Consider the following 15,146-nt stretch of genomic DNA (forward strand, 5'->3'; position numbering starts at 1 on the left):
GCATTGTCTACAGCTGTTTTAACATTACTGTTTTAAATAGCTCTGTAGGAAGAAAGTATTGTCCCTATGTAGACAACCTTCACAGCAAATGTTACCAATTGTGTTGGAATTGTAGAGTTTCAACTAGACTTCCAGATGTAAGCCCCCCCCACCACATCCCCATAAGCTAGACTCCAGGATGCAAGGCCCCTCTCTCTCTCTACATCCCCATACTTTCCCCCTTTCTATCCTTCTCCAGTTCAGTTGTATTCCATTTTTATTGTCTAAATAACCATCTTGCCTATATTACATGGTGCTTATCTAAAAAAGCATTTCTTTTTTACAACATAAAGTTAAGATTGAAAGAATTCTTCTTGCTAATTTACTTTAAATTTCTAAGGCCCTAATAAGCATCATTGCGAAATGATGATAAATTCACAGAAGGTTGCAGACTCAGTGCTGAGGCCCCTGGCTTTTTCCCAATGCTTGTGCATGCATGCATGATGCTTTTCAAAGCCACAGCCTCCAGTGAGGCATGTGTTGACCCTAACACTGGTGGTCATCCACATTCTTCTTATTGTGACTGCAAAGGGGCCTGAGCCAGCCCATGGACTGGATCCACTCACTTGCAGGTCACCTTGCACTCAAGTGGTGTTTTGTTTCTTTGGCAAGCAGACCCTGCTGTTCTGTCTAGGCTGGCCTTGAACTCCTGGTCTCAAGCAATCTTTCTGCTTTAGACTCCTATGTATCCAGAAAGACAGACATACACTAAGACTAGCAGACAGCTATGGCTGCTTATCTTTTAAGCTGTGTTGTTTCTCAGGTACTGAGACCTTGCCATCAGAGCTAGCCAATAGCTTACTTCCCAGGGAGATAAAAGGACTTTAGGAACCTGAAGTCTCTTCCCTTCTGGTTCCAATTTCTACCCTGCCTTGCCCATCCTGTATTTGGGACTGATCTGACATGGTGAATTGCCAAAGCTCACAATCAACTGTCTACTGTCTGTTGTCCAATGCCATCCAGCACCCTCCCCCCAACCCCTCGTTTCTTGGAGCAGGAGTGGGCAGTAGCAGAACTTCCATTTGATGGGTATGGTCCTCCTGGACCCCTTCATAGGTAAGTTAGGTCAAGATGAGGTAAATATGGGTCCTGGAATAGGGTTATGGAATGGAGGAGTTGAATACTTCCTGCCTCTGCTGACAATGGGGACCCTGTGGAGTTTTCCTTAGTTAGATTCCCAGCTGCACCTCACTTCCTGTTGGGCCTGGAGTGCAGCATGAATCCCTCATCGTCCTTACCCAGGAGAAAGTGTGTCCATTCCGACACAGGATTCTAAGAATGGGGTAGAAGGTAGATCTACCCTGGGGGAGTCACCAGAGAGAACCAGTCTTCCTTCTGGCTCAGGATTATGGGAATGAACATTTCTGATGTTTGAATTACTTTGTCTATGGTTCCCTGGAGGCTGAGAGCTAAGCTTCCACCTTCTCTGCCTGGGGCACCTAAGGTGACCCCTGTTCTCCTGGTAAGCTGTATAGTTTGTATAGTGGCTAACTGTGCCTGGAGTCAGGGCAGCAGGTGGGGCTGACTTACTAAGGATTCTCAGGCATTCCCACACCAAGATCCAGCCTACACCAGAAGGCTCTCAGGGAGAATGTGTTCAGGGCTCACTGCCTTACTCAACACAGCCCACAGGATTAACTAGATACCTCAAATCTGGCCACCTAATGCTCACTGACTGTGGGTAGCAGCCATCTTTGCTTTACAGATTGAGAAACTGAAGTCCAGAGAAAGGAAGAAGGTTGAGGGGGTCACAGCATTGGAAGCTGTGGCAATGAAGCTGCCTCTCTGTGAGCCCAAGTTCAGTTTGGTGGAGCAAGAGAAAGGATCGCGATACCATATTGAGGCTGGAAACTGAGATGTGGTCTGAATCTCAGGGGGAGGTAAGGTGCAAGACTGGAGCAGGCGCAGTAGGCAGTAGGTACCAGTGGTGGAGCCCTGTGCTCTAAGCACTGGACTCCTCATGCATAGAGGGTAGGTACCAAAGTGGAGGGTGAGAATCCAAAGAGGGATGCATGCCCCTCCCTTTGGCTGTGAGACAATTGAAACAGTGATCCCCAGGAGCTGGAACTCCCCCCCCCAGGAATCTCATGCTGAGCAAGAGAAAGGCTGAGGCCCCGGTTGCCTGGCAGCAGGGGAGGGGCAGGGGGCTTGACTCCAGGTAAGAGCTCTAACACAGTTCTGACAAGTTGTCAGCCTACCTTGCAAAAAACAAAAAACAGAGCTAAGACAGTGTTGCATCACTGAGGGGTGGGACCACACCTTGGCTAGAACCACTTAGTTATACATTGCTTCTGGTCCGGTATTTAAGCCTAAACCTCCCACCAGGATCCTGAAGGTGAGCTCATGGAAGGGAGGGAGTGGCTGAGCCCATCCTGTTGGGGTTGCTTGGGCCCAGGCTTTGACCCAAGCTCTCTGATGACATTTGACTTAGAGGTTGTCATGAGGCTCTATAATGAAAACACCTGCATGGTTGAAAGACCACGCGGTAAATGGATGTCATGAACCAGGAATGAGGGAGGGGAGCGGGCAGTGGGACAGCCGCTGTTCACATTGTCTCAGTACCCTCACTGGGTGGAGGTGTTAGAGCACGCCATCACTGAGTATTTCTGTGTCTTTGCCTGAGTATCAGCACCAGAAAGAAATGTTTTCTGTGGAATAAGAAACAGGTTGCAGGGCAGATGGAAGGACTTGGAATGTGCTTATAAGAGGGAAATGGGAATTCGCCCATCAGAAAACTCACCCGAAGGTCAGTCTGGAGATGTTAGACTCCCAAGAGCCTCCAGTGGTCACACGAAGGAGATGCTGATTAAAACATGTGTGAAGGGGTCCAGTTTAGTAAGAACTTCGCTGGGAAAACACAACCCTTCATTAGTCATGCTCCTGGCTCTGAGTCCCCACCATGCTTCATTGTGCAGAGCTGAAAAGTTGGCCACTATTTCCTCTGAGTCATTCTCTGAGACCCAGACACAATGGGGGAAGGGAGAGGAAGTAGATGGATGGCTAAGTGACTGGATAAGTGGACAGGAGGGTGAGTGCGGTAGGTGGGTCAGTGAGGAAGGGAAGGAAAAAATGAGGGGGTGAATTGACAGAGACACAAAAAAATATAAGAAAGAAATTCTGCTGAACAATCCCTCCTGCCTCAGTTTCCAGCTTCTCACTTTTCCCTAGAGGCCACAGTAACCATTTTCTTAAAACAGTTACACCCATCCATCTACCTGTCTATGATGGGTGGGTAGATAAGTAGGTGGATGAATGAATTGAGTGGTGAGTGGGTGAATGCTGAAAGAGTAGAAAGGATAGATAGCACTATATAGGTAGGTGGATGATAGACATGTAGATGGGTGATAGACAGGTAGATGGATGGTAGATAGATGATAGGTAGATGGATGATAGACAGGTAGATGGATGGGTGTAACTGTTTTAAGAAAATGGTTACTGTGGCCTTTAAGGAAAAGTGAGAAGCCGGAAACTGAGGCAGGAGTGATTGTTCAGTAGAATTTCTTTCTTATATTTTTTTGTGTCTCTGTGTACAATGCATGTTTGTGGGTTTTGTACCCATGTATGCATGTACAGACTAGAGGTTGACTGGTTAGACTAGGTAGACAGCAAATTGCATGGAGCCACCTGTCTCCCTCCACCCCACCCAAAACCCACAGGCTGGGGTTACAGACCTCTCCCACTACACCAGGCTAAACATGGACATTTGAGGGTCAAACTCAGGTTCTTCTGCTTGTACAAGAGAGGTACTCTCCTGACCAAGTCACCTCCTCAGGCTTTTGGAGCAGAATTTCTTCTCTGGGAAAATTCAGGTTTTCCTCCCAAGACTGAGGTGATTTACTAACATCAAACACATGTGTGAGATTCCTCTCCCTCATCGAAGCCCACAGGTCAGCGTTAACCACGTCTACAAAGTACCTGCAGGGGAGGGAGCATCTCTTCTTTAAAAGTCACAGGAGGCTTTTATCCAGCCAAATGAACACCTAAGACCAAACGCCGTCACAGATGGCTTAAGAAAAAGCGGCTGCACTGAACAGCAAAGTTTTACTTTGTGACACCTGGAAATGGGGCTCTTGCTGTGGGTGCTAGAGAGTGGGAGTGTTTCAGATGTCAGGAGTGGGACTATTGTACCAGCGTGATGCTGGAAACACGGACTGATACGCCTGGTAAGAACTTAACACAGGAGATGAGCTCTGCCTGCAGGATGATAATTTCCAGGCTATGGGACATCACAGTGTGGGGACTACACAAGGGTTACGGGGGGAAGTGCAGAGTTTAAGGAAGAAAGATTTATTTTGGCTTCTGGTATCATACACTTGACTAAGATTTTCTAACAAGTTGGTGAGGCATGTGGCCTAGGGACCCTAGATTTGTAGCTGCCGTTGAAGGCAAAGCTGTCTTGTACTGGGCAGGGTCCATCAGGCTCCTGACTTGTACTAACTGCAGCAGATAGGAGTCTGGTTTCTATCACAGTACACGGGCTTGACTGTTCCATCTTGCCCTGTGCTCATCTCGGCTGCAATACATACCTGGGAATTCTGCCCTCATGGAAACTCAGATCTGCTTCAGCAGGAGCTCCAGGCAGTGAAGGTCTGCTGGGGTGGGCAGCCTCCCAGGAGGCTTTGCGGTTGAACCATTCTTACTCTCAGGAGTGTAGCCTGGAAAGTGATAGCATGCTGGCGGTTTAGCAGGAAGGCCTGAATTCTGATCTCTCTCTGGAATACATGCTGCAGATGGTTGGAGGTATTCCAGCCATGGAGAGATCCCAGTGATTAGGAACTGGAGCCTCCTCCAACAGCCTCCAGTTCCTCCACAGAACAGCCTGGCACAGTGCATCGGAAGTCTCCTGACAGTGCCTGAGTGTGACCCCATCCCTGGGCAGTACCCTGATGCCCAAGTCAGAGTGGAAACACAGTAGTTTGCAGGTCAAGATACATCTGGTGTCTTGTTTTTTTCAACAAAGTAACAAAACACGAAGGGAAAACTTAAGAGAGAAAGATCTGTGTTGGCTCAGAGTTTCAGAGATTTCAGTCTGTCTGTCCAGAAAGACAGTTCTGCCTGGCAGAACTGGGTAACTCCCTTTACATAGCCAGAAATCACAGAAGGAACACCTGGCTGTTGGACTTTCCTCTCCATCTGTCCTATTACACTGCCAACCTATGGGTGTCACTCTGGTTCTTAGGAGGTCTTCTCCTTTTAGGTAACTTTCTGTAAATTCTCCAGAGTTGAGTGTTATACTCTCGTAGGTGCTCAGTCCAATCAAGTTGAGAATCAAGATCAACTGTCACACCTGGGCTCCAGTTCCAAACCTCACATTTAATTACTCTGCTCCCTTGGTTGGATTGCCTAACCTGGAATTCCTGGCTGAATAATGGAGAGACTGGAACCCCAGGGAGAATCAAAGAACTGTATAAAGTGTCAGCATTCAGCCTTGCAGAGTACACACTGATGTTAACCTCAGGGCTTCCCTTGGCTTAATGCTGTCCACAAAAAAGCCATCTGAGGTGGCCACAGGTGTTCTTCATCTTCCCCACAAGGGTTCCTGATTGGCGGTGAATGTTGGAGACCTCAGGACTCCCTCCCGAGGGAGCTTCTACTTCTGCAGCACAGTTTTCCTACAAGCTGTGCACTGGGGGGTGGGGAGGTTGCTGTGCCTCAGTTTCTGAAGTAGGAACGAGGAAACTAGAGATAGATGTTTTTGTGTGGGAACAGTGGTGGGCACGGAGGCAAAAGAGGCAGAGCCGCGAAAGCTCACTTCCTAGAACACAACAAAATTTGTAAGTATTCAAAAAAGGTATCACCAGCAACAAAACCCTTGGATACAGGGAGAAAGGATGATTAAGGGATGTGGGGTAACTTTGTTGTGGTGCTGCAGTTTTTAAAGCAGAATCAGGGATCCAATCTCTGTCCCAAGCGACACCTCTGCACCTCTAGGAGCCCCCCACAGTGGAGTCTGTGTGCACTGGTCCTGCAGTTCAAGGAGGCCCTGCTGCACCTCAGAGAAGGGTCGCTAGGTTCAGACACCAAGGCCCTGGTGATTGCCCAACCCCCGCCCTCTGCGAAGCTAAGAGGGGGCGGAGCCACGCGCATGTGCACAGCTGGCGCCCCCTCCCCGCCCCCCGCGCACAGCTGGGACGTGGGCCGGGGACCGGAGGGCTCAGTTGGGAGCCGGGCGGTGGACGCGCCCGCCGAGGCCTCCTCCGCTGCTGTCCACGCGTGCCAGCTCCTGTCCACGCCGTCTGCCATGGCCGTGCGCCCCACGCGCCGCTGTCTGCTGGCGCTCGTGCTGTGCTTTGCCTGGTGGGACATGGCGGTGGTCGCCTCGAAGCAAGGGGCAGGCTGTCCAAGCCGCTGCCTGTGCTTCCGTACCACCGTGCGCTGCATGCATCTGTTGCTGGAGGCCGTGCCCGCCGTGGCGCCGCAGACCTCCATCCTGTGAGTGCGGCCCGGGGGGTGCTGGGGTCCGCGGGACGTGCGATTCAGGGGGATCGAGGGGCGTGGGTAGCTTGGGGGACAGGGGTAATGGTTTGGAGAGGTGGGGTATCCCGGCGTCCGGCGCAGGGTGTGCTGGGCCTTTTGTCCGTCCTGGCTAGGACGCCAGGGGCGGACCTGAGCGCTTAGCGCGCGGCCTGGGGAGCCGCCTTTGTTCAAACTCGGAATCTCCCGCTGGACCGGGAAGTAGTAGGGAGTCGCCAGGGAAAGCCCCGCGCGTCTCTCGAACCCTCCCCGCCTGGCCTCCCCTCCGGTGTCTTCTCAACTTTTTCTCCACTCGGGGTTCCTTTCCCTCTCTCTTCTCTAACGCGCAGGCCTGGGGTTGGGTCGTCCCTCCTCCGACCCCTTCTTCCTCCATCAGTGTACCTGCCCCCCTTTCTCCTTCTGGAAGGAGGCCCACCCCACATCACCCTGCGCCAAGGAAACCTCTTTTGCAGATTCTGGGTCCCGCGGCGCCACAGCGCCAAGTGTACTCCCATCGGCTTCTGCGCTGGAGCCTTCAAGTTCGCTAGGTGTCCTGGGGACTCTTTTGGGCGCAGCCCTTGTAAGGAGCTTTTTCTTTGCTTGGAAGAAGCTTGGCGTTCCAGGTGCCATGGAGGGGCCACCACCGTGCGGGTGGCCAAGTTCTAAGAAGCTCGGGGGCTCTCGCTGTTTCTACTCAGTTGGTCAGTTTCGCAGACGTCCTCCACTTCCTGACTTTCACCTGGAGTTGTGCTTTCCGCCTTCACTGAAAGCCCCCAGATCTGAAGGAATCCCAGTGCTGCAGAGTTGGCTGCAGGCCTCTGTGTGTTCTGAGATTTGGTTCTGTGAAGGCAGGCATGCGTTTAGGGGCCAACTGTAATTCAGGGTCCTGCAGCTGCACTTCTGCATTCCAAAAAGAGTTTTCACTTTTTTTTGGTGGCTGGGCTGGAGGACTTTGGCATCTCTGAGGATGCCTGCGAAAGTTATAAAAATCTGAGGGAACTATTCAAGGAGTGGGCGGTCGGTCAGTGTTCTCACTTCTAAAAGTGCATGGGTGTCCTACTTCCTCCGGGGGAGATTGTGCGGGCCGCACGGCCAGTCTGGGGTGGGAATGCCTAGCCTAGTCCTCTGGAGAGCTAAATAAGGCTTCCATTCCAGAGGATGTGGATGGTCAGCCAAGGCTGCATCTGAGAGGACAGACAGTGTGCTGTAAAGCAGTAAACTTTTTAAACTGGGCCAGAGCGGAACGTCTCCAAATACAGAGAATTTCTGTAGTGACTCAATGGCCAAAACTTGGACCCTAGAGCCATTTCTCACATCTGGGCAAAGTCAAATTCTCAGACTGTGTGTTCTCAATTCTTAATTGCTTTCTGCAGCAGTGTTTTTACATGAGTGCTGTAGAACCCAGCAGGAGTCCCCCACTCTGCCTTGTATGCTACCATGCCACATAAAAATGTAGGGGGGTGGGGGATGAGCTTAGTGGTTAAAGAGGCCTGCAGCAAAGCTTGACGACCTGAGCCCGATTCTTAAGGCCCACATGGTGGCAGGAAAGACCTGACTCCTTCCTGCAAGTTGCCCTCTGACTTCCAGATGCATGCCACACGCCCCTCCCTCCCTCCTTCCTCCCCTCATATACAGGAATAAACTTTTTAAAAAGTAATTTAAAAAATTAAATGCAGCAAGGGGTGTATAAGGTTTCCAGAGAAACACCAGAGATGCTGTTTGAAAGATTTCCCCAGAAGGTATGTGTGCCGAAATTCAAACTTTGTACTTTTATGGATGTCTGAAGTTTCCTGAAAGGTTTTGTAACAATAGCACTTGGTATCACTGACTCCAGTGTACCAGGCAAGCACTTGACAGAACTCATGCAAAGTTAGCTTCATTCTGTGTCTGGGTGCAGGCTGGTATGCATCAGGTGGCGCTTTGGGGCAGTCACACACAAAACACTGCTTTCTTTCAGCTTCTCGGCCCACTCCCTGCTCTCATGTACATGTTGATATTTTATATTTTTCTACATAGAAGACAAAGGTATCACTCAGTGGTAGAGAGCTTGCCTTAGCATGGAGGCCCAGAGTTAGATAGAGCCCTCTTTTAAGTACAGCTGAGAAAGGAAACAAAGGAACAATAGTTAAGTAGAAATTGGACATAAAAGATGTTAATTTGCAACCTCCCATTCCCCAAGTCAGTGGAATCACTGCTTGTTGCCTAAGAGCCCCACCCCCTACTCAACCTCTTCGAAGACCAAATCCAGTTCTTCCCTTCCCCAATGTTTCATACTTATGTTTTGACCTGAGAGAATGCCAGATTGTTTGGGGCTTCACAGTGGTCTTAGGTTAGAACTGGCTTTGCTCTCTAGCATCTGGAATTTCATGGTGGTACCCTGCACTTCTCTCTGTAGCTTGGAAGGCTGGTAGGAAGGCTGGTAGAAACAACTGCCTGGTACCCTGGCCTTCTTGGGGAAGTAGCCTTTAAAAGGCAGCACTGGGTTCTTCTGTACGCACTGGGTATCTCACCTGACAGCCTGACTGCTCCTTTCACATCCTTTTCTGTCCCCTGAAGCCTCTGTTATTGAGGTTATGGGAACTGAGCCTGAAAAAAATAACATCTGTTGGGCATTTCAGGGCACTCCAGTGCCAGGGAGTTGTTATAGACTGGTGGTGTGGCAGAAGCCCTGGTACAGGAAGGACCAAAGCTATGAATTTGGGAGAGCTCTGGATTCCATGCATAGGCTCCAAAGCAGTCAGGGCCTGGCCTCCTAGGCCTCTGTCAGTCTGTCAGAAGCCTGGAGCTTGTGCTTAGTTTCTGATTGCTTCTAATGTGTTTGGACTTGTGACATAGTCTAGACTAGCTATTTTAGTCGACCTTGTAGGCTAACAGCTTTCCCGAAGGTTTCATGTTCAGGTGTGCCAGGCCTATGTGGGATGGAGGAAGTTGCAGAGCTCTGGTAGCCAGCACTTGCTGACTCGTGCACATGGGTGAAATTCCCAAATAATGTTGTTACTGAGACACCAAGAGGCACCCATAGGTATGGAGATGGATTTTGTTGTCCGGCATACCTTGTCCTGTTTGTCAGAGCTGTTCACAGTTTGTCATCTACCAGCACTGTTTGTCATCTACCAGCACCATTATCTCCAAATAAGGTGCCTACGAGAGAGCAGCTTCCTCCAGACTCCCCATGCAGACTCAGTCACCTTCCCCCTGGGAGCACGATCACCCTTGCCTGAAGACTGGAGAAGAGCCTGGGGTAGTGTTCAGCAGGCTCTCCATTCCTAGCATTGCCAGGAGTGTATGAACTTCACAGGAAGTTCCCTGGCTCCTGACCGGGTCCTGGGGACACCCTTGGCTCTGGTTTCTTAGCATGTGCTCTCTTCAAGACGGTCACAACAGGAGAGCTCATGACCCTGGTCTCAGAGCCGAAGGATGCGCAGATGTGTGAGCCTGATGTTTCGTTCCACTGTTCACAGCTCAACCAAGGCCTGTGAAGATGCTGCTCATTCTGGGTTCTCGGGGTACTGGCCTAAGAGGAGAACCCTCAGTGTCCATCCAGGGCTCAGTTAGGCCTGTGTCATACATTGAGACCATTGGGATGCTCTTTAGGGTTGCATTCTGTTGGGATAAATTGCCTCTGTGCATGATCTTGGATGTTTGTAAGGAAGATGCTCCTGTGAGGGAGCCATGTTGGTTTAGTCCGTCTATCTCTGCTGTGCCAAATTTTTTAACATCCAAGAAGTGGTGTGAAGTGAGTCTGTCTGCCTGGGACCCTGGCAGCTCTGACTGGAAGTTTGGTTTGATCCTAATGAAGCTACCTTCCTGTAGTTTTCTTCCCATGGACCACTTGGCTTCCTTGTCTGTTAGTCGACTCCATTGGTGGTAAGTGGGAGCTGTGGGAAGAGCCTTGTTTGAGCTCAGTTTGCTTCCACTCCATGTCTCCAGTCTGTGTTCTCCAATATGTGGACCAGAACCCGAGGAGGAGTCTGGGGGTTGGGGTGGAATAGCTGAAGTTTTTGGATGTTGGGCAGACTGGAGAAGAGGTGTTCTCTACACAGATCTGAGCCCCACCATCCGCAGATAGGCCTGATGTGTATCTACAAGTGTGGGAGTTGGAGAGTCACTATGAATTGCTGGTTCCCATTGACAGACCAGGTTCTTTTCATGTCCTGTTGGAGAAATTGGCCTTTTCCTTTGCACTTGGCAATAAGGGGAAATGAAAACAGATTCAAATAGATAAAAGTAAGCTCAGGCTGTTCTGGAGCTAGGAAGTCAGGACTGTAGGCCTGGAGCTAGAGATTTCTTAGGAGCCAGGAAATTTAGGAAATGAAGAGGCATCTGCAGGCTGCTGGCCTGGACTGCCACTCAGGGAGACCTCTTCTTGAATTTCACAATATCCAGGACACCGTCTTGTTTTTACAGTGACAGTTTTGTGGGCTTTGTGGTGCTGGAGAGAATTACTTATTTAAAATATCATTGTTTTAATGGATTCAGTTTAAGAGCAGTTTAACTTTCATGTGGGGCTTAAGAAGCTGGGACTCTGTCTTAGTTACTGTTCTGTTGCTGTGGCTAAAACAACATAACTGAAGTAATTTATACAAGAGTTTATTTGGGCTCATGGTTCCAGAGGGATACGAATCCATCATGGCAGGAAGACGAGGTAGCAGAATCAGAAAGTTGAGCGCTCACATCCTTATCTGCAAACATAAAGCAAGGAAGACAAACTGGAAGTAGGCAAGAATCATAACTGAGAAACATACTTCTTGCAAGGCCACACCTCTTTTTTTTTTTTTTTTTTTCGAGACAGGGTTTCTCTGGGTAGCCCTGGCTGTCCTGGAACTCACTTTGTAGACCAGGCTGGCCTTGAACTCAGAAATCCGCCTGCCTCTGCCTCCCGAGTGCTGGGATTAAAGGCGTGCACCACCACACCCGGCGGCCACCTCTTAAACCACCTCAAACAGTTCTACCTATTGGAGGCCAAGGATTCAAATACTGGAGCCTACAAGGGACATTCTTATTAAACCACACTGATGACTCTTTTGTGGGTGGGTTGGTTAGTTAGTCTCTGTGAGCCAGGAGTCCTTGGGACCAGGGTGGGGCTGTTTCTTTACTAAATTCTGGATACCATATACTCACCACATGCACCTAACACACCAAGTATGTGGAAATACTTGAGGAGCATTTTAATTCCCTAGTATCCTAGAACTGGCTCTGTAGACCAGACTGACCTCGAACTCACAGGCATCCATCTACGTCTGCCTCCCGAGTGCTGGGACCAGAGGTGTGTGCCCATCACCGTCTTGTAGGAATGCTTTCTTGTTGCTTGAAATGACGCTGGTGATGGTTTAACATATTTCAAAGTTGGTAATTCTAATGCTTTGTGCCTTTTCATCTTGGTGTTTGTTTTGAGAATCAGGAGCCCTGTGTCGTCATGTCCTACCCTATGTGTTAGATCTAGTTTTATTTCTGGGCCTGGGACAAATACCCTGATCAAAACCAACTTTGAGGGAGAAGTAGTTTATCTGACTTACAATTATAGAGCATTAAGCCGTTACTAAGGAAAGTCAAGAAGAAACCCTAGGCAGGAATTTGAAGGAGGCCTCCTTGACATTATTACAGACCAAGGAACTCACTTCATGGACAAGGAAGTGTGGCAGGAGCTACAGAGGGTGTTGATGACTGGGCAGCAGGCAGGCCTTAAACTTAGCTAGCTTTCTAGCTGGCTAGTTTTATGTTCACTTGATACAAAGTACTGCTTTTGGGAACCCAGCTGAGAAGATGTCCCCATCATATTGGTCTACCTGTATGTGCTTTCTGTAGGTACCTATGGATGCTGGAGGTCTATACTGAATGCCTTCCTCAATCTCTCTTTTATTTTCTTGAGGCAGAATCGCTCACTGAACCCAGAGCTCACTGATTTAGCTAGGTTGGCTGTCCAGAAAGCCCCAGGGATAGTCGTCTGTGCTTCTTGAGCACTGAGATGACAGACCTGGACTGCTGTGGGTGACTTTTTATGTGGGTGCTAGGGATCTGAGCTCAGGTCCTCACTCATGCTCAGCCAGCACTCTAAAGTGAGTGAGTGAGCAACTGAGCTTCCCTCCAGCACCATAGTATGTTTTAAAATAGAACCTAGATATCATGAACCTGACCTTTTTTGAGGACTGGGTAATTGTGTCCCACAGTCAACCCCAGTTTTGCTCTACTGATTAGATAAGCCACAGGAAGTCTAAAAGTCAGATGCCTTCTTCCCCAGCCTGTGCATCTCACTATTCAAGACTTAGGAGGCAGCACTGGCAGCAGGCTTCTGTCTTAGACCAATTACTATTAACCCTTTGGGTCCCTGTGACTTTGCTGTGTGGTGGATACAAATGGACACTATTCACCTTGGTCCAGTGTGAGTGAGGCCTTTGAACCATGTGGGTGCTTCCATTCATGTTGGTGGAGGTGAGCTGCCAGGCTTGGCTCTGCACTCTGCAGCTCCCTACAGTCTTTTTGTTCTCCTTCTGGGGTGTTCTGGTGTTTCTGGCATCTTTTCTGCAGGTTTTGGCTGCCTCTGTCTCTCCGGACTCCTGGTATTCTCTTCTTTCTCAAGCAGTTTGCTGGATCGGTTGCATGGTTACTGCGTTTGCTCTCTGTCTCTCCAGGTTCACCTCCAGCTTTGATGGAGGTACATACCATGGAAATAGTTGCCCACACATTATCCTTTTCTGGTTGTTTACTGATGGGAGAGTCTCACCTGTCACTCCATCTCCTTTGAGATTTTTTCTTCTTCTTCTTCTTTAAATTCTTTTGCTGCAAGGGGTGTGATCAAAAGAAGGAGTGCTCAGAATAAACTGCTGAGTTCACCATGTTCACATGTTGAGATTTTTTTTTTTTTTTTGAGAAAATGTTGAAGCAACTCAACTGTGGTGTTTTCCATTTGTCTTTGAAGCATTTAGCCTGAAGTACTCTGAGGAGGAACGACAGGGTCCTGGTGTATTAGACCATGTGAATTACCCACACAGATGCTCTTGGCTGGACCGCTTCCTGTTGGAAATTCTGCTTAAAGCCAGGGTTACCAACAACAGCCTGTGGGTAGCCTGCCTGTTACAGCTTGAGGTTTTGGGACAAGCCAGGACGGGGGCTCACATTTTGTCTGTGGCTGCCTGCTAACCACAGAGGCAGAATAGAGAAGGTATCACTAGCTAGAAGTGTTTACCATCTGGCTCGTTCGCTTCCACCATGTTGGGTGTAAGCTCACAGATGTCTCCTCTCAATCCTGAACCTGTCTCTTCCATAGCCTCAAGGCTGTAAACAGAGAGATAAGAGAAGGGGGTGCTGCTGAAGATGGCCCACAATGCTAAGTTTTCTTAAGTGAAGCCACACCTCTGCTCACTGTTTTGGTGGGGTGGCCATGTGCTTTACCCTGCTTTGTGAGTCCAGCGCAGTGGATCAGACATGTAATTATAAAGTGGCTTCAAGCAGCTCATGTTCCCCAGCCATGGCGTCTTTAGATTCCCTTTCCCTGCCTGACTTTCTGTTCTGTGTACTTGACAGGGAGCTATGTTCTGAACAATGTTCTCTTCTCAGAGGTGTTCACCAGCATGGAGTATGAGTCCCTACATTTCCATGTACTGTGATTTAGGGGAGATTTTACCCTCACCCCTAAGAGGAAAGTAGGAAATACTACTATTAATCAAAGTAGTCTTAAGACCCCCTTCCCAGGAGAAGCACTGTGATGTGCACTGCTTGGGGGTTCACAGCGGCCTGTTCATGAGTGATATATGCTTATCTGTGCTAAAGGGTCAGTGGTCTCAGTGCTGGTCCCTACTTGAGTCCTTATAACAGGATGGCTGACCAGCCATTTACATAGTGTGAGTTCTCCAAGGGATGAGAGCGGTGGCTCCTATCTTGATTGCTTTCAGGTAATTGTGAAAACGATGGGTGACGTGGTAAAGGACGAGAACAGAGAAACACAGACTAAATACTTAGTCCTCAGGTTCAGACCATCAGATTCTCGGGACCAGGAGTCAGCTGCATTTCTAAGCAAGTTTGGCTTCTGGTATGACCATACATCTTAGGCCACAGTGTGCTAAGGATGTGAGGTTGCAGGCCGCTTAAGTTCTTGTCCTCTGGCTGGGGACCTTCAGCCCTTCCTGTTTATCTACTGTAGCTCTAACACTGCATATAAACTTGCAAGGTCTTAGGAAATCCACCCCTTAATATCTTCCCTAGGGTCTCTGAAGCAGTCATCTCTGGGAGGAGTTTGGTTCAACAAACAAACATTATTAAATTGGCCTTTCCTGCTGGAGAGGGCTGAACAGCAGTCTTCACAAGTTGTGCTAGGAGTTATGAAACTAACCCTCTAACCCACTGACCAATCTTATTTTTAGACAGTATTTAAAATGTTTTTTTGCAAATAATACATTTTTGTATTAAAAATATTTTAAATACAGATAAAACAAAACAGACAGCTTATATTCAATCATTAGATCAGATTCACATTTATACAAATGTCTCCTTATATGCCTAGGTGTACATTGACATGTATGCCTGTTATGTTTGTTTTCAAAAATTATGGCATGATATATTTCCAGTTCTATAATGTACTTTTTTTTTTTTTTTTTTTTTTTTTTTTTGTTTTTTTTTGTGAGTCGTTGTCCCATAAAGCTGGAGTTATAAACAGTTGC

At 48.6% G+C, this 15,146-nt stretch overlaps 1 protein-coding gene across 2 annotated transcripts in view; it reads left to right on the plus strand.

Annotated features, from left to right (window-relative positions):
• The first annotated feature begins 6,165 nt into the window (after positions 1-6,165).
• Pxdn (peroxidasin) overlaps positions 6,166-15,146 on the plus strand; it is a 77,648-nt gene continuing 68,667 nt past the window's right edge. For both annotated transcript variants that reach the window (XM_021178873.2, XM_029484621.1), the window contains exon 1: positions 6,166-6,471. In XM_021178873.2, the coding sequence (XP_021034532.1) occupies positions 6,281-6,471 (191 nt within the window). In that variant the 5' untranslated portion in view covers positions 6,166-6,280. The remainder of the gene's footprint in view (positions 6,472-15,146) is intronic.

Source organism: Mus caroli, chromosome 12 (genome assembly GCF_900094665.2).
Source record: "Mus caroli chromosome 12, CAROLI_EIJ_v1.1, whole genome shotgun sequence".
NCBI lineage: Eukaryota > Metazoa > Chordata > Mammalia > Rodentia > Muridae > Mus > Mus caroli.